The sequence below is a fragment of the Xenopus laevis genome, chromosome 1S (genome assembly GCF_017654675.1).
Source record: "Xenopus laevis strain J_2021 chromosome 1S, Xenopus_laevis_v10.1, whole genome shotgun sequence".
NCBI lineage: Eukaryota > Metazoa > Chordata > Amphibia > Anura > Pipidae > Xenopus > Xenopus laevis.
The window spans coordinates 153979450-154005666 of record NC_054372.1 but is presented as its reverse complement, the minus strand read 5'-3'; the positions used below and the strand labels follow the sequence as shown (position 1 = coordinate 154005666).

General features: G+C 38.9%; 1 protein-coding gene across 1 annotated transcript in view; it reads right to left on the bottom strand.

Annotated features, from left to right (window-relative positions):
- Positions 1 to 2223: 2223 nt before the first annotated feature.
- The window catches only part of LOC108705236 (serine/arginine repetitive matrix protein 4-like), a 102109-nt gene continuing 78115 nt past the window's right edge, over positions 2224 to 26217 (bottom strand). Inside the window, exons 8-13 of the mRNA XM_018242029.2 lie at positions 25309 to 25465; positions 9235 to 9548; positions 8377 to 8595; positions 7796 to 7906; positions 7252 to 7392; positions 2224 to 4700 (exon numbers count right to left, since the gene is read on the bottom strand). Of these exons, the coding sequence (XP_018097518.2) occupies positions 4457 to 4700; positions 7252 to 7392; positions 7796 to 7906; positions 8377 to 8595; positions 9235 to 9548; positions 25309 to 25465 (1186 nt within the window). The 3' untranslated portion in view covers positions 2224 to 4456. The remainder of the gene's footprint in view (positions 4701 to 7251; positions 7393 to 7795; positions 7907 to 8376; positions 8596 to 9234; positions 9549 to 25308; positions 25466 to 26217) is intronic.

The window sequence follows — 26217 nt, the reverse complement described above, 5'->3', positions numbered from 1 at the left end:
GTCAATGTTAGCCTATGGGGAAGGCTATCTTTTTTTGGTCGAACAAAAATCATTCGATCGATGGATTCAAATCCTTCGAATCGAACTATTCAAAGGATTTAATCGTTTGATCGAACGAATATCGCTAAATCCTTCGACTTCGATATTCGAAGTCGAGGGGTTTAACTTCGACAGACGAATATCGAGGGTTAATTAACCCTCGATATTCGACCTTAAGGGGCCCATTCACTAAGCTCGAGTGAAGGAATAGAGGAAAATAGAGGAAAAAAATCGATTTTCGAATGTTTTTTTGGTTACTTCGACCATCAAATTGGCTACTTCGACCTTCGACTAAGACTTTCAACTTCGAATCAAACGATTTGAACTAAAAATCGTTCAAATATTCGACCATTCAAGAATAAGTACTGTCTCTTTAAAAATTTCTTCGACCCCCTAGTTCGCCACCTAAAACCTACTGAGGCCAATGTTAGCCTATGGGGAAGGTCCCCATAGGCTTTCCAAGGTTTTTCTGATCAAAGGATAATCCTTCGATTGATGGATTAAAATCCTTTGAATCATTCGATTCGAAGGATTTAATCGTTCGATCGAACGATTATTCCTTCGATCATTTTAATTCGGCAGTCGAATATCGCCGGTTAATTAACCCTCGATATTCGACCCTGGATACATCTGCCCATAAGTAAATTTGCCCCTACGAGTGTAAAAAATGTGTCAATAAGTGACAAGTAATGCATTTGTTTTGCTGTCAAGAATATTTACAGAAAAACAACATATGGAATTGTATAGCATTGGGTACAAAGATTTAACTGCAGAATTTCTACAGAAGGACCACTTTTACACAGATAATTAGAGATATTACTTGAGAAATTACTTGCTATTGTTTGCTAAAATCCATCTTTTTTTTTGTTTCGGTCCAAATACAGAATCTTCCACAAAAGAGTCCCATACTAAATTGAAACTGAACCCTCACTTGCATAATACAAATTGAAATACAAATTGTATCAATTGTAAATTTAAAAAAAACTGTCACTTTCAGTTGTCCAGAGCTTTAACGTCACATCATTTGACATGAATTAAAAGGATCCCTTTATACAGGTAAGTTTAAAACCTTAGAGCAGTAAATCATGGCAACTTTGATTCTACTGCTCTGTACAAGGCAGGTAGAAGCCAATTGCTGAATCACTGCTGCGGGTTTATTCACTGGTGAAAAAAAATAGCAATAAAAGCCCCTTCCGGCTTCTGTTTCCATAGCAGCTCTGTTACTGGGAATAGCTTCTAAGCAGAGCCTGTGGCAAGAATATTATTTGACAAGTAGTACCCAAAACATGACATGATTTAAGCTTTTGCCAAATGTCCAAATAACTCTGGGTCCATCTGCAAAAAAGAATGATAGAGCAAGAAAGGTGTAAACTACATAAAATGGGTTTATAATAATACTACTAATAATAATAATTTTAATATGGCTTCATTCAGTTTAGACTTTACTACAAAAGGCAAGCTAAACTAAATGAGTTGGACCATATTCATTTTTTAAATTTTTTAATTTGATGTACAGTATGGCACTGCAATCATAATCTACTGCAAATGTTATTATATAAACTCTAGGCTTTTAAGCTTTTTAAGATTTACAGTATTAATAATTACAGATTTTAATTCCTAAATTGGCTGTCAGCATCCCTAATGGATTTGTAAAATTACCAGCCTCTGCAACTTTCTTAACAAACATCCAAATATAGATTTCCTCATATTGTGCACTTTATTTCAAACTCATATTCATATTACTGACCTTCAATTACAAATGTAGCATTCCTCAAATTAGACAACAAAACACATGGGGCAGATTTATCAAGGGTCAAATTTCGAAGTGAAAAAACTGCGAAATTCGACCATCGAATAGGGTAGTCAGACATTCGAAGTCGAAGGATTTTTAAAATCGTACTATCGTACGATTTAATCATACAAAAAAATCCTTCGACTTCTCAAAACTTAGCCAAACACTGGCTATGGGTTCTAGCGGTCCCCATAGGCTAACATAGCAATTCGGCAGGTTTAAGGTGGCGAAGTGTCGAAGTCAAAGTTTTTTAAAGAGACAGTATTTCGATTTCTGAACGGTCGAATTTGTGAAGTATTTTCAATTCGAATCGAATTTGGCATATTCGATGGTCGAAGTACCCAAAAATTACTTTGAAATTCGAAATTTTTTAATTCGAAAATTCACTTCGACCTTTGATAAATCTGTCCCTTAATATAAATATCAACAATAAAAATTATCATAAACAAAAATAATAACTTAAATAAGACAAACAAGTGAATTAAAATAAACCACAAAAAAACATTGTAGCAGCCAGGAAAATGTTCAGCTTTTCAACAGCAAGGACACACAGTCAGTCCACAGAAAATTAGAGGTAGGAGTAGCATGGAATACAACTGATTAAATAGTGTGAACTCATTGCTCGCAGCGGATGAATGAACTGGAATGTCATCCTACTGAGGATTTGGTTATTTTACATTTATGAAAAGAAATTCATTTCACAACCAATATCTTCAAAAAAATATAAAGGCAAATTTAAAATGAGAATAATTATACACAGTCCTGAATATAGTTCAAAAAGTATGATTCATGGTTCAGAGGCAAAACGTATAAAGAAGGACATATTAAGCAGGGCTGGTATTGGGATCTTAGTTAGAATTAATCAAATTTTTATCATGAAAAATCATGACTTTATATGAGTGCCGTCATATGCTTTATAAGCATATGACGGCACTCATATAAAGAGAATATTCAGGGCAAGGTAAAGTATATATATAATATATGCGAATAATGTTGTGATAGTTTTGCTTATGATGCCTATTTTTGCATTACTAATTTAGGGTTTTATCTCTTTTGATATAACCCCACAAACACTAACCAGCCTTGTGATCTTATCCAAGACATAATATAATTAATTTTATTTTCTTAGCTGCTGTGACATCTAGCACCTCTTAACTTACAGTCCAAGACTTTGTGAAAATCCACCATGAGTCGTGGGGTGCATGACATATGCATATAGTTACCCTCCACCCCACAGCACTGTACTGCTCATCCATCATGTCCAAGAATACCTGCCTCTTTCATGTGTATGTGTGTCTTTCATTAAACTTGAATAACTATGTAAAGTCATGTTGTGAAGCCTCCCAAAAATGAGGGTCAAATGTAAGTTGCAGTACGGTAAGTAGTGAAATTTAAAATGGCTTTAATTTATATATTTAAGCAAAAAAAAGCTGAGTGTGCATTCCTTATCTCGTCTGCCAAGCAAGCCACACACAGGCTGATGTTCTTCATCAATAATAAGACATATCACATTAGTAGCTTGTATTCCATGTACTAGTTTTCTGTGCAGTGAGATATGGGCTTTTTATTTCTTCTTAAAAAAATGAATAAATAATAGCTGAAACATGCCAATTACTATTTCCTTATTTTCCAGCATTTATATTTGTCACCTAGGAAATAGCAGTCTATCATTATTGTTTCCTATAAAAACATAAGTTAAATTTGTATTAGAACATCACACAGTATGTATTTGCCACTTTATAAATTAAGTATTAAAATAATAAATAAAATAAATAAGCAAATAAATAACAGCGCAACCATCTGTTTTCCTATTGCGACTCATTTCAGTTACCCTTATAATTGTCTTCCATTTACTTGCTAATGGTTCATGGGCATCGAATGAGAAGAGTGTCATAACACTGTACGTCTGCATTGTATGGATCAGAGCCCATCTCAATGATTTAGCACAGTCAGAAGAGTAATTATTATCTTTGAAACAGTGGGATTAGCTCAGATGTTGAACCAACCAGCTGTTGGGCTGTCAATACACTCAGTTATTAGGAAGTTCATCCCACAAAAATAGAACATTATTCTAGCTGCATTCAAGTGAAATATGCTTGGAGATGGAATCGTAATTAACCTCTTCAAGGATGCTTTTGATTCTTTTGGCTCAGGAGATTTTATATAACTATATATATTATTATATTCCAAATGTCAGATGACAGCTTTAATTTATAGTACTGCTTCATCATAAACTAAGAGTACCACAATAAGAAGCGTTTAATGCAAGCCTGCAAATTACTGAAGAAAATACTTTTGTGGCATGAAGATATCTGAGGGGGAGGCACAGTTTACATGGAAATCCATATGGATTTCATTGACTTAATCACTTAACTGTTCACATAAAACATATGAACTCAACAGGTAGGTGCATCAAACTCCAAAGCAAGGATACTCTCACATGCACAGCTTTCCTGCTAGCCTTTTTCTCATTGCAGTGTCAAGGCCATGTCACCATCTCTCTTTTTTTGCTTTTGTGCATAGGGAAAATCCAATTAATTGTTTGACTCCAAAATAGCTTGTTAGGGCTTGGATATCTGTTAGAAATCATTGAGTAGACCTGCTTGAGAGCAGTCTCAGAAACACCTAGCGTCTAGTGCTGTTGCAAGAGTCTGAGCTTCGGCTTCGACTTCGGCTGTGCTCTCGAGAGCTTCTGCTCCAGTCCGTGCTTCTGCTCCTCCCACTGCTAGGACTTCGACTTCTACTGCTCCGATGGCTGAAAAAGCTGCGGCTCCTGGATCGGCTGCAGGTGCTGTACCAAGAAGGTGTACTGCTGTCACTGCTAGAAGATGGGCTAGGCCTGTAGTACGGGATGGGCCGTTTGCGAGCACTGTATGAAGAGAAATGATGTAGGTGCATTAGCCAAGCTCATAAGGGAATAAAAAAAGAGAAAGCAGACTAAACAATCTCTGTAGAAACCTAGTAGCAAACATAATACTAGAGGGAGGTGCAATTTCAAGTATGGGGAACAAAAAATATGGGTTTGGTAAATGTTGGTCCTTAAATGCTCTTGGTGAGCATTCAGTAGCTTCCTTTAATGCCAATGAGTAAGCTTGTGATGGATTTCCATTGCTGGGGATATCAAGCTGTAGCTTGCATGGGCTATTTATGGATTCTTTATTTTTAGTGTGTGTGTGTGTATGTAGGGCTGCTTTTTTGAAATCGGAGTTTGTGTTTCTGAGCTTTACAGGCTAGTGACAAGATACGTAACATACATAAAAAGCTACCCTTGTATATGCAATGTGACTAGAAAGAGTGAATAAGATGTTATTTATGGTCAATTTATCAGGCCCAGATTTGTGGAAAGTCCACCTAGGCCCGGGCCTATGGTGGCAGAATTTTAGGGGGCAGCATGCTGCCCAACCACACCCACATTGGTTCAAAAACACTGGGGATCCACAGGAGGTATAATAGTTTTTGAAATTTCCCGTGCGTCAATCCCCATTGCTCCAGTACCGATGAAAATTTGCACGCATAAAGGTGAGGGGACAGGGGCGACGAATGGCAGTGGGCCTAGGGGTGCCGGCTATGTGAATCCAGCCCTGCAATTTATACCTATTCTGAATTGCTATATCTGTGAAATTTTGGGTATAAAGCTGAGGAAAATGCCTCAAAATCATGTAAAATTATGGTTAGGGGATCCGTTATCTGGAAACCCATTATCCAGAAAGCTCCGCATTATGGAAAGGCCGTCTCCCATAGACTCCATAATAAAATAATTCCAATTTTTAAAAATGATTTCCTTTTTCTCTGTAATGATTAAACAGTACCTTGTACATGATTCAGGCCAATATTGAATTAATCCTTATTGGAAGCAATACTAGCATATGGGTTTATTTAATGTTTACATGATTTTCTAGTAAGGTATGAGGGTCTAAATTACAGAAAGATGTGTGCGTGCGTGCGTGCGCTCTATAAATAATCCCATAATAAAAATAGTATTCCAATATATATATAAATATATATATATATATATATATATATATATACAGTCATATGAAAGTTTGGGAACCCCTCTTAGTTCTTTGGAGTTTTGTTTATCATTGGCTGAGCTTTCAATGCAGCAACTTCCTTTTAAATTTATTGGATTAACATAAAATAGGCAATATGCATCATAACAAAATTAGACAACTGCATAAATTTGGGCACCCCAACAGAGATATTACATCAATACTTAGTTGAGCCTCCTTTTTCAAATGTCTAGATGCCTCCTATAGCCTTTGATGAGTGTCTGGATGGTGGTATTTTTGACCATTCGTCCAATACGAAATCTCTCCAGTGCAGTTAAATTTGATGGCTGCCGAGCATTGACAGTCTGCTTCAATTTATCCCATAGATTTTACATGATATTCGAGTCGGGGGACTGTGACAGCCATTCGAGAATATTGTACTTCTCCCTTTGCATAAATGCCATTGTCTGGGAATAAACAACCCCTACTTCTCTAACCATTCTCACAATCCTCTACATATGCCGCTCCTGTATTTTTCTTGGCCTGCCAGACCTGGGTTTTACAGCAACTGTGCCTGTGGCCTTACATTCCTTACAGTTGAAACTGACAGTTTAAACCTCTGAGATAGCTTTTTGTAACCTTCCCCTAAACCAGTGATCCCCAACCAGTAGCTCGCGAGCAACATGTTGCCCTCCAACCCCTTGGATGTTGCTCTCAGTGGCCTCAAAGCAGGGGCTTATTTTTGAATTCCAGGCTTGGAGGCAAGTTTTAGTTGCATAAAAAACAGGTGTACTGTCAAATAGAGTCTCCTGTAGGCTGCCAGTCCACATAGGGGTTACCAAATTGCCAATCACAGCCCTTATTTGGCACCCAAGGAACTTTTTGCATGCCTGTGTTGCTCCCCAACTCTCTTTATTTTTGAATATGGCTCACGGGTAAAAAAAAGGTTGGGGACCCCTGCACTAAACCATGATATTGAACAATCTTTGTTTTCAGATCTTTTGAGAGTTGCTGAGGATTCCATGCTGTCACACAGAGGAGAGTCAAACAGAAGCACAACTTGTAATTGGCCACCTTAAATACCTTTTCTCATGATTGGACATACCTGCCTATAAACTTCAAGGCTTAACGAGCTAATCTAACCAATTTGGTGTTGCCGGTAATCAGTATTGAGCAGTTACATGCATTCAAATTAGCAAAATTACAAGGGTACCCAAATGTTTGCACAGCCAGTTTTTCACATTTGATTTAATTTCATACAACTGAATACTGCTTCACTATAAACCTTTGTTCGGCAAACACCCAGTACTCAGATTTTCCTGGGAAATGAAAGACATATCACGGTTAGAGAGGGGTTCCCAAGCTTTTTCATATGACTGTATGTACACTAGTGGAAGTGGCTTATTTCTGACTAGTCAGTGTGCTTTATACCTGGTGATTCTTCGAGCTTCCAGGTGGCTTGGGGAATCTCTTCTACGCTTTCTCAAAGGAGAGTAGGAGCTGCGTCTTCTCCTGTGGACTCCTTTCTTTGTCTTCTCAGTGGAACCATACTTGTTGCTTCTCTCACGGTCCCTTGAAACATAAAGTATTGGGGTTCTACATTAAAATTGAGCATTGTGTTGTGAGCATGCTAACCTATGTAGGATATATAGACTAATTAAGGTGAACTGTTACATGTAAAGCAAAATGTAAAAACTGGCTCACTCAGGGTTTTTTTTCTGATAACGTAGATAGATAAATATGCCTGTAGGATTGTTTTCCGACCGATATGCATTTATATAACTTAGTTAGATCATCCTTTCACCTCTGTTGAAAGTAAGTGAATTCTTTATTATATATACCCATGATTTGCTGGGCTATACCTTATCCAGGAAATATAAACATACATTTTACAAACAAGATACAGACACTTTCTATTGCAAATAGGCTTTTTTACAGCTATTGCTAGTTTTCAGTTTGCTGAAGAGTTTAATACCTGCTTGGGCTGTAACGAGAGTAGCTTGGACTCCTTCGAGTCTGTGAGCTTCTGCTTCCATTGCTTTTTCTACCTGAAGTTGAAGAATAGCTGCGAGATTTTGAGTAGGACCTGAAAGAAGAAATAATGACTTTGTACAGGAGTTCAACAAAGGTCTAATGGTGTCGCAAGGCAGATGGTACAGAGAATTAGATTTATAGTTTACTTTCCTATGTACTGCAGTACAGCAAGGTACAATACATTGGCAATTATCTAGCTGAAATGGCTTGCTATCAAAGTTTGATGAGTAACTAGCAGAATTGCATGCACAGCAGGTGGCTAAGTACTGAGCAGCACTGAACATATTTATTCTATTGTTTCTTTTTTGCAATTGGACCCCGCGGCAATTGTTTATGAAATGAACTGAGTTAGTATATAGGGGCTAATTGTCATATAATCATTTATTTTTGGCAACTGTATTGAGAATTGTATATCCAGTTACAGAATGTTAAATATTAATGTAATAAACGTATGACATTTTTATTGATATTTTGTCATATTACTTTGTATTTTCTTAAAAATCAGTCTTATTTCCAAGCTACCTTGCCTCCGACGAGCAAGATCTGCTTCTTGACTTTCTCCCTGATGAAGACCGATGGCGTGAGTAGTAGGAGCTTACTGAATGGCTAGAGCTGCGAGAACGAGACCTTCTGTTGCTGTATGATGAGCTCCGAGATCGATAACTATATGGGGAGCTTCTGTCTGGCAGCAGATCTGATATTTTCTGTTCCTCCAGGCAACCCTGACAAGAGGAGAGGACTCTGTCACAGAATTAGAAATATGATTAAGACTAACCCATTCTTTTTAATGACAATATGACAAAGAAACACTAAGGGGGTTATTTATCAAAATCCAAAAATGTATCAGAATTTTCTGAAAACAACTTCCTTATTTATCAATACTTCTACATGAACTTGGCAGGTCTAAGTTGGAGTACTTTTTTATTCAGACTTTTAACACCCTCTGGGTTTAATAAATCATGAAAAATTCAGTTTTTTTTGTGTTTTTCCCCTTTAAAAGGTCAATGAGAAAAAATCTGACATTAATAAATTACCCCCTAAAGGTATAGTTCTGGAGACTTTCTTTTAATTTTTGCCAAAATAACAACAGCCCATACCCTTTTTCCATGAGAACTACAATATCATTTGTAATTCTTTTTTAAATTTTGGTTATGGTGATTGTGGAGTCAGAGATTCAGTCACTTTTTAAAATGCCAGTTTTAGTAAGTTTTCATGGTTGATGTTGTAACAAACAAATGTTAGCGAATTTTCCATACCCTCACTCACCGCATGAACAGTAAAGTAGTTAGGGTCATCTAATATCACTAGATCATTTTTACCGTGGAAATTTTTATTTTGTCAGATGTTGTTTCCTAACAGATGTTATTGCATTGGCTTTACCTCTTTTTCTGTTTCTGACTGTCTTCCAAGAGAAGTAATGTACCCTTCATTAAAGAGAAACAACTGGCCGATGAATTGCCTGAATCAGAGATATTGTCGCTGTGACCATTTGGGGTTTTCCCAGAGGTGGAGGCATGCTGAAACCCATGATGGGGTAAGCTTTCTTTATCTTGGTTGACCATCAACCGTGAAGAGCTTATTTGCATTGAAGGAGGAGAGCATGTATCGTTCCCTGAGTCATACTCATTTCCACCTTCCTTCTGACAAACATCTTTCTCTGATGTGACCAAAAGGCCTGTAACTGATTGGGAAATCTGAAAAAACAAGAGAACGATGACACGGGCTGAATCCAAATCTAAAATTAAGAATGTAACTTAAGAACCACTTTGCTTTCAGGAATTAGATAATGTAATATTCAGGGAATACTGTATATTTTTATTAACTTAAAATAAAACAAATAAAGGAATAAAATGAAAGGAGCGGGCAGTGAAAAGAAAAACAAAGGAGAACAAAACAAAAAGTCTGCAGTGGCTTCTGCAGACATGAGATATCTGCAATGATATAGTTACCATGCACAATATTGGCATGCACCCATAGAAAAAGAATGGAACAGCGAATAAAGAAAAAATAAAGGTTCACAGTATCTTAAAATGTAATTGGTCTTTCGCTCTGATTGCACTGACATTGCAACTGAGACATACACTGTACAAAAGTGCTGTTTAACTGTTTGTGGTGGTTTGAGGCTCAAGCATATAGACAGAGAGAAAGCAGCACTTTTTGGGAGCATTGAAGACCTAACTTTTGAGATTTTTCTTTGACTTCAGAACAAGTGGTTACATACAGCCTAGGCTTGGCTTTAAATTAACAACACACCTTTAAAAACCATACTTGAATGTTAAAGTACATAATTAAAACAGTATCAAATGCATCTGCTGTGCCTGTGAGTCTAAAAAATATCCTCTATAAGATAATCCTTCATTCCATACATGTTTCACCTTTTGTTGACTACAGTATAGTAGTAACATCAGTCACAAACATTTTAGTTGCATTTGTATTTCTATTTGTTTGTATTACATAAAATACATAATGATTCAATATGCATGGCAGCCCTACCCAACATTTAGTAATGTCTGAAGTACAAGGAGGGTCTAGAGAATGATCATCCTACTGCTACTCATCCTACTGCTACTTCTTCATCAAACAGCAAGTCTGAGTGCAGCCAGTGACACTTTCTAGTCACTTCAAATTAATACATCTACCAACAAATCCTCAACTGAAAAAATAGATGTAGATGATTTTCTCTTGTAAAGAGAATACTTATCATCAATAATCAAAGCTCCTACACCTCTATTATCCAATATAAATAATCACAATGTATTAAAAAGTACTGTACCTTAATTGCATATTTTTGTAGCAGCCTCATAGCTACAGTGATTACACTGTAAGTCAAAAAGCAGTGAGGGCATTAAGAGTGGGATTTAGGACATTTGGAACAATATGACTTAATCCCATTTTTCATTTGGATAGCTACACCATTTGGTGCAAAATTTCTGGGTACGTGATATTTTTTGGAAGAAAAATTAATAATTTTGTAAGAAGCGGGAATGAAATTAACACATTGGCTCTTGATGATGGGATATTTCTGGAATCTTAGGGGGAAATTACTGGATTCCTGCAAAGAATGGGTCATATTATATATATATATATTGTAGCTCCCACCCTCTCCAACTATAGTCAGGTGATCCCACTGGTGTCTAATAAAAGGGCAGCCAAGTTTGGGAGTTTTACTTTGAAAGCAGCTAGTAAGTTGCAGGTAAAACGTATTCGTCCCTTTTATAAAATGTATAATTAAACCATAGAATTCTTAATGAATCAGATGAAAATTGAGCGTAGGACTGGCCAGATATGGGATGACTTTGACGTAGTTGGCCAGCTTAAATATATTGCAATATATGGACAAACAATCCCTGTTTTGTTTAAAGGGTAAGGCATTTTTCAGTAGCAGTATGCACAAAATGTCTCTGTCTTAAATATATTGATAATGGGTTGAGTGCAGAGGAATCTTGTATTTGTCTATATGTATTTTGTGGTCACACCCTCATTGCACCCCCACCTAATGATTTTAAAAACTAGTGGTGAGCACAACTTTCCCTTGTTTGTTATAGTTCTACAAGAGCAGTGACCAGCTCCATGTTGTAGCTCCCACCCTCTCCAACTATAGTCAGGTGATCCCACTGGTGTCTAATAAAAGGGCAGCCAAGTTTGGGAGTTTTACTTTGAAAGCAGCTAGTAAGTTGCAGGTAAAACGTATTCGTCCCTTTTATAAAATGTATAATTAAACCATAGAATTCTTAATGAATCAGATGAAAATTGAGCATAGGACTGGCCAGATATGGGATGACTTTGACGTAGTTGGCCAGCTTAAATATATTGCAATATATGGACAAACAATCCCTGTTTTGTTTAAAGGGTAAGGCATTTTTCAGTAGCAGTATGCACAAAATGTCTCTGTCTTAAATATATTGATAATGGGTTGAGTGCAGAGGAATCTTGTATTTGTCTATATATATATATATATATATATATATATATATATATATGCTTCCCTTCTAAAATTACACATAATAACCCACACAGTGAGGGTCAGCCAATTTGGTTGAAAACAATCAAGTCATGATGTATATGTAGCTTATTCTCCACCACCAAATTTCACGGTGCATGGTTCTGCAGCCCGTACTCCATCTTTATTTCCAAGAATTCCATACTATGATAGTGATTGGTTTGAAACCCCTTTATGACCCATAAAATAATCTGTGTGCTCAGCCAATGATTGCACAGCGACATGAGTTCAAATGCCCATGACCCCTAAATTATGATACAGTGTCTGGGCCACTGTGTAGTGTATGATACTGAGTCAAGATGAAATTAGCTATGTATCCATTTAATCAAAATACTTAGGGAACATACTGTAGATAAAAATATATAACAAAGCATGGTGGCATCTAGTTATTTTGGCCAATTCCAAAAGAATTCTCTCGCTCACTACAAGTACAGTATTCAATTGAAAACAACAAACAATATTTTTACTTGGGTCACATTCATCTAAGTTACACCAAAGAAATTATAAAAAGAAAAAGTGAATTTCAAATCATATGGCTGCCTTTGTCTTGATGTGCAAACAAATGGACTGTGAAAGAGACAGATTGGTGGGAAATGTGTATTCTCAGTGTGGAATTGACACATACAAACATGATGCCAATCTTTGCCTCAGGAACGCACCACCTGCCTTCCCCACTTCTGGCTTGTTTGCATGCTGGGTAACACACTGTAGACACCTCTTTTTTTTTTGCAGTGAAAACATTTCTAATGAATATAATTTTAGCATGAAGAAATCAAGGAAAAAATCCAGCCTCTGTTTGTTACAGTAAACTGTTGCATTGTAATGGGAAAAAATCAGCAGGGACATTGCAAAATGATCCATACCCAAAAGTACTGAAATAGTTCAACCAATGAAACTTATTTGGGATGAGTATGGTTTTCAAATGGCCACCAGGCCAGTTAACTTTGGTGTACAAATTCATCAAGCTTACTATATATACAAAAATAGTAATGCAGGGCCTCGTAGGTAACTACAGCAGAATGCTAGAAATGTTTATGTCTGTGTGTGCATTCAAAACATGTAGAACAGGAATGTCCAGCTGCCACCCGTATGCTGCTGTTAAACTACAACCATCACCATTAGTTCCAGTTGTTAGGAGATGCTATGACTTGTCCCCGCCTGAATGATGTCGTTGGAAAAAGCCTGATCTAGAAAACATTTCACAAAGCAAAATCATATTTAACTACTATAACCATGTAGCCTAAAATAATATCACAAGCTCCTTCTGTTATTGTGCTTGCTAACAGAAAAATGGGTACCAATATATCAGCTTGCTACGATGATAAGACTACAGGGCTTTATAAAGCAAAACCTTGTGAAGCCTTCAGGTCAGATTTTTATAGGCTGATTTCCGCAACCCATGGACAATTTTAAATTAAATGAAGCCAAAAACATTGCAAAGAACAAAAGAGATAAGCAGAGTGTAAATCAGAGGAAAGAAAATTAAAGCGATAACGCAAATCCCCATTAACTGGGGGTCAAGGAAGGACAGAAAGAAAAAAAAGAGTAATATAAAGTATACAGATATTTTCCAACTCTTCTTTACATAGTAAATTCTTTATTAGGCTTTTAATTCCCCTGTAAATCGAGATTTAGTAGTTGCCTCGCTCTAAGAAAACCCCTAACATCTGTCAGGAATCAGCGACTTACCAATCGGGAACTCCTCCTTTAGTAGGTAAGGTGTAAGAAAAAGGTAACATAATTCCATCATTACATATAACAGTTCAGATAAAACAAACATACACTCTCCCTGATAACTGAAGTGGGATAGGTACAAACATCTTTGGTCTTAAAGGAGCAGTTCCGTGTAAAAACAAAAACTGGGTAAATAGATAGTCTGTGCAAAATAAAACATGTTTCTCATATAGTTAGTTAGTAAAAAAATGTAATGCATAAAGGCTGGAGTGACTGGATGTCTAACATAATAGAACAGAATACAACTTCCTGCTTTTCAGATCTCTAACTCTCAGTTAGTCAGCAATGTTAAGGGGGGCCACATGGAACATACAGTAACTGTTCAGCTAGTTTGCATTTGATCCTTTGCATGCAGATCAGATTCAAAAGCAAACAGTTATGGCCCATGTGGCCCCCCTCATGTCACTGATTGGTTACTGCCTGGTAAACAATTAGTAAAAACCAAGGAAGCTACAAAGCAGGAAGCAGTGTTCTGGCTATTATGTTAGACATCCAGTCACTCCAGCCTGTATACATTACATTTTTGGCAAACTAACTATATTAGAAATATTTTTTATTTTGCATGGGTTATCTATTTACCCAGTTTTTATTTTTATACTGAACAATTTCTTTAAGCCATCAACCAGCTGCCTGCTCTTGTGCAAAACACTTATAGGGTTATGTAATAAAATAGGCAAAGCATGCTACAGGTCTAGTCATCTATAGCAACCAATCAGCAGGCGGCATTCACAGGCCACCTAAAAGCAAACAGTTTATTGGTTGCTATAGGTTACTGCACCTTGGCAAAGCATAGTGCCTTATATATGGGGGTAAGTGAGTCAAGCAGAACTTGATCTCTTTCTCTAAAGGTTATTAATAATAACTGCATTGCTGCATTGTATTACATGTGTGCTCTTGTCATACAATGTCATTGATTTGGATTCCAGGCCACTGGGCCAAGCGATGAACTTATAAGTGATGTTGATTTGCCTAGTATCATTTTGCTTATTTCCAAACAGTCATACCTTTTGTTTTATATAGGATTGGATGCGTTCTTTGTAAGTGAACCAATCCCCAGATCTGGACTGTACTATTACACAGCCAGCTATAGTGTTTAGGCTGTCAATTTCAGGCAAACATCTCAGATTGCAAAATATAGTATCAATATCATTTAAATTGGCATCAAAACTCAAAATGTATATGGTAGTATTTATTTTATTAATAGTCTGGCACAACTGCATAACTGGCATAATTGAAATGCTGCCAATATGGCATTTTTGGAAAATAGGATATCTTTCTTATTTAATTACCATTCAAGTCCAGTAATAATATAAAAATGTGACAGTTGTTATTCAACATCTTAAAATAGTGTGCCTTGTACAGGTAGAGGGGTTGTGAGAGGTTTGTTTAAATTGAAAGAGAAGACCAACCATAGGTAATAGAAAATGACTCAGTCTTTAAAGAGCCATCTGCTCAGATGAATATCCTCTGATCAAACCAGCCCCTGGTAATGTGATTTGGATGCCTACCTTAAAAAAAATTGTCAAAACTTATACCAAATAAACTAAAAATGTCTATAATGCAGGGAGTTCATCTATTGAAATATCTGCACTTTTAATAGATGACAACTTATTAATAAACCAAAGACTTTTGCACTGTGGAAAGAAGCTGGGTTAGATTTGGATATATGTTCAGAAAGTGCAAAATACCTAGTGAGGCATCCTTATAGCATGTATTATAACAGTAAAAAAGAAATTGCTATGAATATTCCAGAAAATATTTTCATAGGAAATGGGGTTTCCCAGGAACTCTATACTGCCAGAAGGATCTGTAAAACATATCTTAAATGACTGATGAAGACCTTTTGTATCTGGCCAGTTGTTATTATGAAAGCAAATCTTTATAGTACAAACAAGCTTTCAATACAGAGTGAAATATAATTGTCACTCAGTGATATCACACAGAGACAAATGTATAGAGCAAACTTTTTGCAACGAGGGCCAGATTTGGAGAGGTGACATTCTTTGAACCATTAACACCATTTAACTAATTTAAACAAGGAATCGTGTAGCCGTAGCAGTAATATTTGGGCACATTAGTGAAACGATCTGTCACTTGGTCTATATTGCTGCCTGTGTGCTGAAGCTGTTAGCAATAGAAACTTACTGGCACGGAGTGACCCGCTGCTCTCTAGTGACGCGCACGTCTTTAGGGCTGAAGGTGCAATAGACATACTGACATGCCAGTACAGTAAACTAAAGAAGTATGTGAGAGCGGCACGTCACTATTTGCCAGTACGTGTCTATTGCTAACACCTGATATGCTGAAATCTAGTTTGTAATAAATCCTAAATAAAATGTAGGAGTCTGCTACAAGGGATACTTCCAATGGCCTTAGGCTTTCAAAAATTAGTGTTATGCCACATACAGCATTTTCTACATAGACAGAAAAATTTACCAAATCTCCCAAAACCGTCGTGAAAATTCACATGATCTTTTTGGGCTAAAATCCACTCTATCTTCAGTGAAATATTGTCATTTTTTCTGCTGGTGTTTCCTGGTGCCAGAAAAAAATCTCTGTATCACATATCCCTTAAGGTAAGGTACGTAGAGTATTTTACGTAACCATTCTAAACAAGTACATGCTCCATTTTTAATTTGGTAGGTATTTATTTGATTTATTTAGCTTGTTTCTATACAGTTATACAATATGTATATAATAAATATTCTTAAAAACGAACCCAGAAGATTTTAGGGTGAGATTAAATATTGCTGTCTTGCAATAAGTATCTCAAATATACTGCTATAAGTATCTCATTCAGTATTAGGCTCTAACAGGGGGAAACTTGGGACTGGTTCTCTTCATTATGCAAGGTATTTTATCTGCCATACCAACCAAATTTCCAATTGGACAGATTAAAATCTGTTCAATTCTCATTGTCATTTTGAGTCATTTTTTTTGGGGGGGGGGACGACAAGTTAACTAACTATGCTCGGGAAGGCCTTTCACTTTTAGAACTCCAGAGCCAATGTCTGTGAAATATAAAGCACCAATCTATTCTTAAATTAAATTTTGTGCTCATTATATTTCTCATGATTTGAGACAGAATAAGCAGACCAAATGAAGGATGTGGTGGGGAGAAGTATTTTTGCTTTTTTTACGAGTTAGCTTGATTGTTTCCTGAAGTTACAGACCATATCTACTTACTTTCCCGTGAAACTGTGACAGTGTATACAGTAGATATTGGACAGCAATCAATGTTTAAAGCCAAAGCAAGTTCTAAAGCCCAGTAGGGAGGTTGCATACTCTGGAAAGTTCATAAACACTGCCTCCCTCTAAACATTTTGCATTAAACTGCCTTAATGGGCACAGTGTAAGACATTGATGGTTACATAGTGTTTAATGAAATAGACCTAATGAAAGCTACTTGGTATTTCATCCAGCTAAATTTACCCTCTGGGGAATTCTTTTATAGACGCAGACTGCAATTCATTTAATCAGGGAAAAGGAAACTGATAACTCACGCTGGCATTTAAAGTGTCATTTATTTTTATCTCTGAAATCACCCCTAACAGCTTTCGAATCCTACTTAGCGTTGTAGGGGAGTAGGCAGGAAGAATGACTCTGCCTTCTGTTGAGCATATAACTATCATCCGGCTGATAACTATCAGTGTTAGAGGTTACAGCCTGTTATTCAGTATATCCGGAGAAAGGTAGATAATACAGCTGAAAAAGTCCCTCTGTGAATGATAATGAGAAGGTCTGAATTTATTGGGATGCTTCAGCATACAAATAGCAAATTGACTAATCAACTGTGCAAAGGCAAACTATCATTTTATATTTCTTTCTACATTTATTCCGAATGCCACTACGAAATCCAATTGTTTAATGGGAAAAAAACCTCAAATTTTTGGAGATCTATTATACCCCGAGGATGAAAAAAGTCTGAATCCAAAAATCCAGCACTCAGACCTGCCAAGGTTGTATGGAAAATCTTAGCTATGAAGAAAGACTGGCCAAATTGGGGATGTTCATGCTGGAGAAGAGGCGCTTAAGGGGTGATATGATAACTATGTATAAATATATAAGGGGATCATATAATAATCTCTCTAATGCTTTATTTACCAGTAGGTCTTTCCTGCTGACACAAGGTCACCCATTCCGATTAGAAGAAAAGAGGTTCCGCCTAAATATTCGGAAGGGTTTTTTTACAGTGAGAGCTGTGAAGATGTGGAATTCTATCCCAGAATCAGCTGTACTGGCAAATACATTAGATAGCTTTAAAGGAGAATCCAACCCTGTAGGAAAAAACCCTGTACCCCCCCACCCTACATAGGCCCCATCCCTCCTCCCCCCAGCCTAACTGCCCCCCCTCCGGAAATGCCCCATACTTTATACTCACCCCTCATTACAGATTCTGGCATCGGACTTCACAGCATCCATCTTCCGGGTCCTTGGTAAGCTGACTTGGAGATCAGTATGTCGGCGCATGCGCAGTTGGAGCAGTTTGCCGGTTTGGACAACTGTGCATGCACCGAATTGTAACGAAATTGCAGATGCACCAGAAAAAGACACGAAGACCTGGAAGATGGCTGCGATGCCATTTCCCAGGAGGGGCAGTTAGGCTGGGGGGAGGAGGGAGGGGGGTCTATGTGGGGTGGGGGGTACGGGGTTTTTTTTCTACAGGGTTGAATTCTCCTTTAAGAAGGGGTTGGATGGCTTTATAGCAAGAGAGAGAATACAGGGTTATGGGAGATAGCTCATAGTACAAGTTGATCCAGGGACTAGTCCGATTGCCATTTTGGAGTCAGAAAGGAATTATATCCCCTTCAGAAGCAAATTGGAGAGGCTTCAGATGGGGTTTTTTTTCCTTCCTCTGGATCAACTGCCAGTTTGGCAGGTCAAAAAAAAGTTAAAAGGTTGAACATGTCAGATGTGTGTCTTTTTTCAACCTAACTTACTACGTTACTATGTATGCTACTATGTACATAAGTCAATGGGAGAGGCCCTTCTCCTACTGTGTTTGAAAGTTTATGTGGTCTGCGCTGAAATTAGCCCGAAAATCTGACTATTTTGAACTTTGCGGGCAAAAATCCCAAAAAATTGGGCTTTTCCGGAAAAAACCTCTGAAAAAATCATTCGATTCGGGTTTTTGCTTATTTTTATCGAGTTTGAACCAGATCCGATTGAATCATGTTTTTTTAATAATAAATAAGGTCCAAGCGTTTGGATTCTAGTTTGGTCTGACTTTTTTATATTTAAATAAAAAATTCGGATTTTGATAAATAAGGCCAGGTAACGTTAAGTGTAAAACTATTTAACAGTCTAACACAGTTTTGTATATGTATCGCTTAGCTATGCAGTTTAGAATAAATTATGGGAACAATGTAGAATGACAATTTAAAATGCACTTATTGCATCACACGCTGTGAAGCCATGTACAAAAACAACTCTGGCTAAAATGTTCATGCTGTGCCTCTAAAGTAACATCAGAAAGAATTAGCTGTCATATGCTGCAACAGTCTTTTCCGCTGGGTTTTTATTTCACAGCTGAGCTTCTATGCTCTTATTGCTACAGTCTTCCACCATAATATTCTGCATTAGTCATTTTGTTACATTTGTAAACAGACTTTCGCTTCCCATAGTTAAGTTAGCAACCCACAGGAAAATATGGATGTTTTCATTGTATAATCAAACAAAAATGATTGGCTTTACTGATAAAATACAATCTGTGGTTAAATAATTAGGTAATTCTTGTGTTGGACTAATAACCTGTCTGTGAATTATTATGTACTGACTGCATTAGTTGTGATCAGACCTGACCACAGATGCATACTCAGTTCAATAGTTATTCAAGGTGAAAGTAAACTTTAGGCCATGTAACATATATGGCCACCCTACTTAATGAGGTTGCGACCAATTTTCAATACCTCATGTCACTAAATTCACCTGATACTTGGCCTCATGGCTAACAGTGGAAAGACAAGGGGTGGTGGCTGTGCAGACCTGTCTGAGGAGAGCAGCATCCTTGGACTATTTTGTACTTTTTTATCCTTATTCTGCTAAGAAATTTGTGCAAACTTTTAGGACATTGAGGTCCCTTCGGGAGATTGTACATGTTTTTCCATTAATACTCACTGTGCAATGATATACATTAAATCATAGGGAGATAGTCCATAAAATATATATACATGGGGGGCGTGGCCATGCAGCGGACCTAACCAGACGTGTTCCATCGGCTCTCCGCACCCAGGGGACTCTCATAGCTATCAGTGAGCATTATTATTGGACTTTTTACCTACAATTTGGCTGGCTGAAGCCCTGACCATGTCTAAAAGCAGCAAACCCAAGAAAAACCTGCCGCCGATGCGGCAAGCGGCGACACCGGCCCGCAAACCGGAGCTATGTCGTCGTTCCAATATGGCGGACAGTGCGCCTTCCTCCCCGGCCTCAACTCCGCGACGAGACCCGGACTCGGATAAACTGGACTCCGATCCGGAGACCCAGACGCAGTACTCCAGGGACAAACAGTTGATCGCCCGTTTCAAGCAACTATTACACTCGGAGCTGGACGTGGTGGCGACGAAGATCACGGACCACGTGACCCAGGAACTCCGTGAGTTAGGCCAGCGCACGGCCGCGGTCGAGGACAAAGTCGACGATCTGGTGAGCAAAGCCCAGTCGCATGATTCCCTGATTACTCGCTTGCAGAATCAGCTCTCGGAACTGCAAGACCGCCTGGAGGATAGCGAAAATCGATCGCGGCGCAACAACGTGAGAATCCGCGGCCTACCAGATTCGATTACGAATCTACAGGAAGAGATCCCGCTTCTCCTCCAGTCCCTTGTGCCTGATGTTCCGCCCTCTGAATTGATGCTTGATAGAGTGCACCGAGCCCTCTGCCCAAGAAAGGAAGGAGCTCTGCCGAAGGACGTCATAGCGAGGCTTCATTACTTCACTTCCAAAGAGGCTATTATGAGCGCCTCAAGGGCCTCCGCCATGCTGGAATACAAATCCTTCAAGTTTTCCATTTATGCGGATCTCGCAACCTCCACGATTCAGAAACGGAAGCTTATGAAACCGATCACATCCATCTTGACGGCTCATCAGATCCGCTACAAGTGGGGCTACCCGTTTAGGCTGATTTTTACCCACCAGCACCGTCAATATTCTTTGGTGTCCCCTTCAGACGGCATGGAACTCCTTACTCGATTGAAGCTTCACTCACCTTCGGCCTCGGCTTCATCTACTCCACCACCTTCTGGCAGCCCGAAGGAGAGGGCTCTCTCCCCTCTGTGGCACTCCATTGTAACTCTGGAACTGGCCAGTATTACGGATAAACCATCCGGTAATAGATGGCGCATGGATGACACCTTATTATCCTCTCCCCAACATAGAGACCATATAGAGTCGGAGATAGACTTATACTTTTCAATCAACAACTCCCCAGAAGTTAGCAGCCCAATATTATGGTCAGCTCATAAGGCTTATTTGCGGGGTATTCTCATACAGCTCCGGTCGCGGGTCAGGAAAGCAAGAAATGCGAACTTACAAAAACTTATGGCAACATTACAAGGCTTGGAAACTCAATATATCCATGACCCCCATAATTCCAGGTTAAGGAAAGACATAGACAAACTGAGGACGGAAATTAACTTACTTCTGACTGAGTCAGAAATTACTAAATTACAATGGACCAAGCAGAAGTTCTTTCGCAGGGCCAATAAAGCAGACACTATGTTAGCTAGAAGGCTTGCTAATAAATCTTTTAAATCCGCCTTTACCCAACTCAAATTGAAAGATGGCTCGTTGACGGCTAACCCGGAACGTATTGCTGCTGAGTTTGCTTCTTTTTACCAGACTCTATATAGCAACCGTCCTGATCCTGACCCATCTACTCTGACAAATTTCCTCCAAAATTTGAAGTTACCTTCTCTCACCCCACAACAGATTGCAGTTCTGTCTGCATCAATTACATCAGAAGAAGTGCAGACAGCCATAAAGCAAATTAAGACTAGGAAATCCCCTGGCCCTGACGGGTTCTCCGGAAAATACTTTAAAACCTTTGCCTTGAAATTGATCCCTTGGCTCACTACTATGTTTAACGACATTATGCAGGGCAAGAGTGGGTTCTGCCAAGAGGATTTGTTAGCGCAGATAGCTGTTATACCCAAACCAGATAGGGATACCACCTGTTGTAAAAATTTCCGCCCGATCTCTGTCCTTAATCTTGACGTTAAATTACTAGCTAAAATTATGTCCACTAGACTGAACACCGTCATTGAGAGCCTCATTCATAAAGATCAATCCGGATTTATCCCTAGGAGGCAGGTAACGGATAATATCCGCAGGATCCTTAATTTAGTTCACATAGCCAAATCGCAAAATATACCATCTATGCTCCTCTCCCTAGACCTGGAGAAAGCGTTCGATACTATATCGTGGCCTTTCCTTTTTGAAGTCCTCAAAACTTTTAATTTCCCTCCGTCCTTTTCTCAAGTTATTTCGGCACTCTACAGCCGTCCTAGAGCCAGAGTCAACTACTTGGGTTTCAGTTCCTCAGAATTCCCTATTCTGAGAGGCACCAGACAGGGATGTCCCCTGTCTCCCTTGCTGTTCGCCTTAGCGATCGAGCCGTTGGCACAAGCCATTAGAGCTAATGACAAAATTTCGGGGGTGTCAGTGGGGGAGACAGACTATAAATGTGCCCTATACGCCGATGATATTATTTTGACCCTGACCAAGCCCATGACTTCCCTACCTTTCTATATGATACGCTTTCCACATATGCTAAACTGTCTGGCCTAGTGGTGAACTCCTCTAAGTCGGAGGCATTGAACATCTGCCTTCCAGAACATCACAGGAAGCTTCTGGAAATTAACTTTGAATTCCACTGGAGACCAAAAACCATTAAATATTTAGGGATCCTGCTATCTTCCCATTATTCTACTCTGGCCTCGGACAATTATACTAAACTTGGTCATAAAGTATTAGCCATGATAACATCCTGGGGTAAACTTAACTTGTCCTGGTTGGGGAGGGTTACGGCCTTGAAAATGTCTGCTCTTCCACTTTTGTTGTATGTTTTCCGCACTCTACCCACCTACCCTCCAAGAGGTTTGCTGGACATTCTGCAGAAGGCTTTCAATAAGTTTGTTTGGAACGGTAGGAGGGCCAGATTGAACTTTTCTACAGCTTGCCGCAGTCGTTACAAAGGGGGCCTTGGTATCCCAAACTTGAAATGTTACTTTTTTCGCTGCTCAATTGTCTCAAATAGTCTCCTGGCATCAGCCCTACGATGCCCCGTTGTGGGTTCACATCGAACAACATTCTCTCCAGGACGTTTCTCTACGGAATATACTGTGGATTACAAATTATACTACCAAAGTCCCGAATAACCCTATAGTGGCGCATTCTCTGACAGTGTGGGCCCGCACAAAAGATACCTTTGGCCTATTTTCTCCGCATAAACCGGCTACCTCTTTTCTCAACAATGTTGACTTCCCCCCGGTAAGTCATCTACGGCTTTCGCCTGGTGGGAACAGTCTCTCCTGTCGACTATCTACTCCCTCACACGAACTAAAAAGATTCTATCGTTTTCCCAACTTCAGGAACAATACAAGGCTCCCCAGAGGGAATGGTTAAGATACCAGCAGATTGTGCACTTTATACAATCTCAACATGGGGGTACTACTTTCCCCCCCTCCGACTGCTTTTGAAAGTCTTTGCCTGCATCTCGTCTCCACTAAAGGAGCATTATCATATATATATGACCACCTGATCCATCTCACCCCTATAAAATCATTGAAGTTCGTCCAATATTGGGAGAGGGATCTCGGGCTATGTCTGGATGATGATACTTGGTCTGACATTTTTACAAATACCATTAAGTGCTCTGTCAACGTTCTCATACAGGAGACCTCCCAGAAGGTGCTGCACCAATGGTACCTGGTTCCAGAGAAGGTTGCCAGATGGTATCCTACTTCCTCCACTCTCTGCTTCACGTGGTGGAACTGCCCTGTGGCAGTCCGATTTTGGACTCGGGTCTATACTCTTATTACCAGTGTCACGGGACTCACTCTCCCTAAAAATCCATCTGAAGCCCTGCTAAACAAACATGTCCCTGGTGGCAATAAATATTCCAGGCGAATGGTCACATATATCTTCTCTGCAGCCAAGCAGACAATAGCGAAAGCCTGGAAAACCAACACCCTGGACATACGTGAGGTAAAAAAGAGGCTTGACAATTTACTGTTAATGGAACGACTTACAAGCATCGAATCCGGCCAATCCAAGGCCTTTAACAAAACCTGGTCCCTCTGGCTCTCCTACCGACAAATTTCTCAAGGGTTGTTAACCTAGTCAAACTGTTGCCGGGAGTGAGGTTGAGCTAATCAATCCTGACCTACAGCTCTTCTACTATAATGTGCCTAACTTGCATTCATGTTCCCCTTTTTTCCTTTTATTTGTATTCCCTTCCCCCTTTTGGTTGACAATTTGCTGGATATGTTTTCTTGTTTGCCTTATGTATGCATTAGTACTATCTATGCCAATGATAACTGTGCCCCGGGGTGTTCCCGGTTTGCACACGTGTATGATGTCAACTTTTCATTTGAAAATAAAAATACATAAATTAAAAAAAAAAATATATCTACATGTTCATAATGGCTCTGGACTATATATTACATCCCACATCCTCTTGTGCGTAAAACATAAAACTCTGGAGCTACCACCACCCTTTGAGCTAGCTTCAGGGTTCCCAGAGAAGCCTGCATGTAGTGAACTTACTCCCTCCTTTGGGGAAAAACATGGTGAATTTAACTTGAATTTGCACTTTGCAAACTGCACTTACACTCATTTACATTCATAAAGGAACCCTATGAAGTTTTTATTAGTTGTTGTGGTGTTTATACAAATGTCCTGTAGATGTCACTGTGCTCAGACTTATACTGTGCATACTTCCTGGTAGCTTAAAAGTGAAAGTGATACAGATACTGCTTACTGTAGTGTAATGGCTGCTTGAGAGCCTGCTAATAAAAGCACTGTTAAACTCTACTCATCCTCGGCTACCCAAAACATAACAGTTGTTATGGGTAAATGGACTGGGCCAAATTTGCCAGTGTAATTACATTATCCATGTAGCCATATGGCAAACGATATACTTAAGGTGTATTAATAATAGGGATGTAGCGAACCGCCGAGTATGTGTTCGCGAACGCCGTTCGCGAACACCGGCAAAAAATGCGAACAGTTCGCGAACTGTTCGCGAACTTCGAACATCCGAAAATCGTTCGATTCGAACGATCGTAGGCTTTTTAATCGTTCGATCGAACGATTTTCGTTCGAATCGAACGAAAATCGTTCGATTTTAGCGATCGAATGGTCGAATGGTCGAACGATTTTGACGCGAACGCCTATTGGCGAACGTCGCGCGACGTTCGCGAACTTGCGGCGGACGCGAACAGCCGATGTTCGCGCGAACAAGTTCGCCGCAGAACAGTTCGCTACATCCCTAATTAATAATAAGGTGTATTAAGAATAATGCATGAGCAGTTTTACATTGAGCCAATTCAACAACCTCTGACGAGAATAATTATAAAGCTCTGACTGTTTTTGGGAATTAATAACTGTAAGATATGCTAAATATTTTCCAGATCCTTCCGGCACTACAGTCAAAACATTATAAAATGACCTGTTTCCCATATTAAAAGGACAATTTCAGGTGGAAGAAATCTACTTACTTCAGTATTGGTGGAGTGAAAACACCTGTTTTTTGTTGACAGCGGGCTGTACTGATTTTTGCCTTCCCTCTCTTTCTTGTTTAGGGACGTAGAATTTCTACATCTGTGTCTCTTTCTTTTTGATCGATGCTTTTCATCTTTTGACAGGTCATATAGTCTTTAATTGAAGAAAAGGAAGGTTTTAGAACATCATCGTTTATTAATATATACTGGCAGAAAGTCACACAACACTTTAAAATAACAACTTGCAGCTCAAATGACAGTTTAAAAGAGGAAAGAGAATAGATTTGATTTTTAATTGGTTTAAAACCAAAACATTAAAGAGTTAAAAGATAGGGGGCAGGTTATTAAGTGAAGCTCAGATAAGCTTGTAGTAGTACCACTGAAGTTCCCAGTCAATGATAAAAGGTAGACTGAGAAGCTACTATAGCTAGAAGCAGACCAAAGTCTAGGTGGGACATTCACTAAGATTCGTAGTTGTGCCAGGCGTAACTTCGCCGCACTTCGCCAGGCGTAGTTTCACCAGCGCTTCGCAAATTCACTAAAATCCGAAGTTGCGCTCAGGGGTAGCGTAAGGTTGCGAAGTTGTGCTAGTGTTCATTTGCGAAGCAAAGTTACGCTAGCGATGGTTAATTTGCATACGGCGCCAAATTCAAATTTCAATGGAGGTATATGTAGCACCACTACAAATGCCTGGGAAACCTTCAAAACATCAAATAAAATTTTTATTTTGCCCTACACATGTGCCCCCTGTATAGTTTAGTTGCCATGAGTTAGGAAATGTAGGGGGGAAGGAGGGGAGCCCCAAAAAATGTTTTGATCTTTTTCAGCCTATCACCCATAATATAGAAAAAATGCCAGCGTTTTTTGGGACTTAGAAAAAATTGTAACCTTTTTTGAAGAAATCCC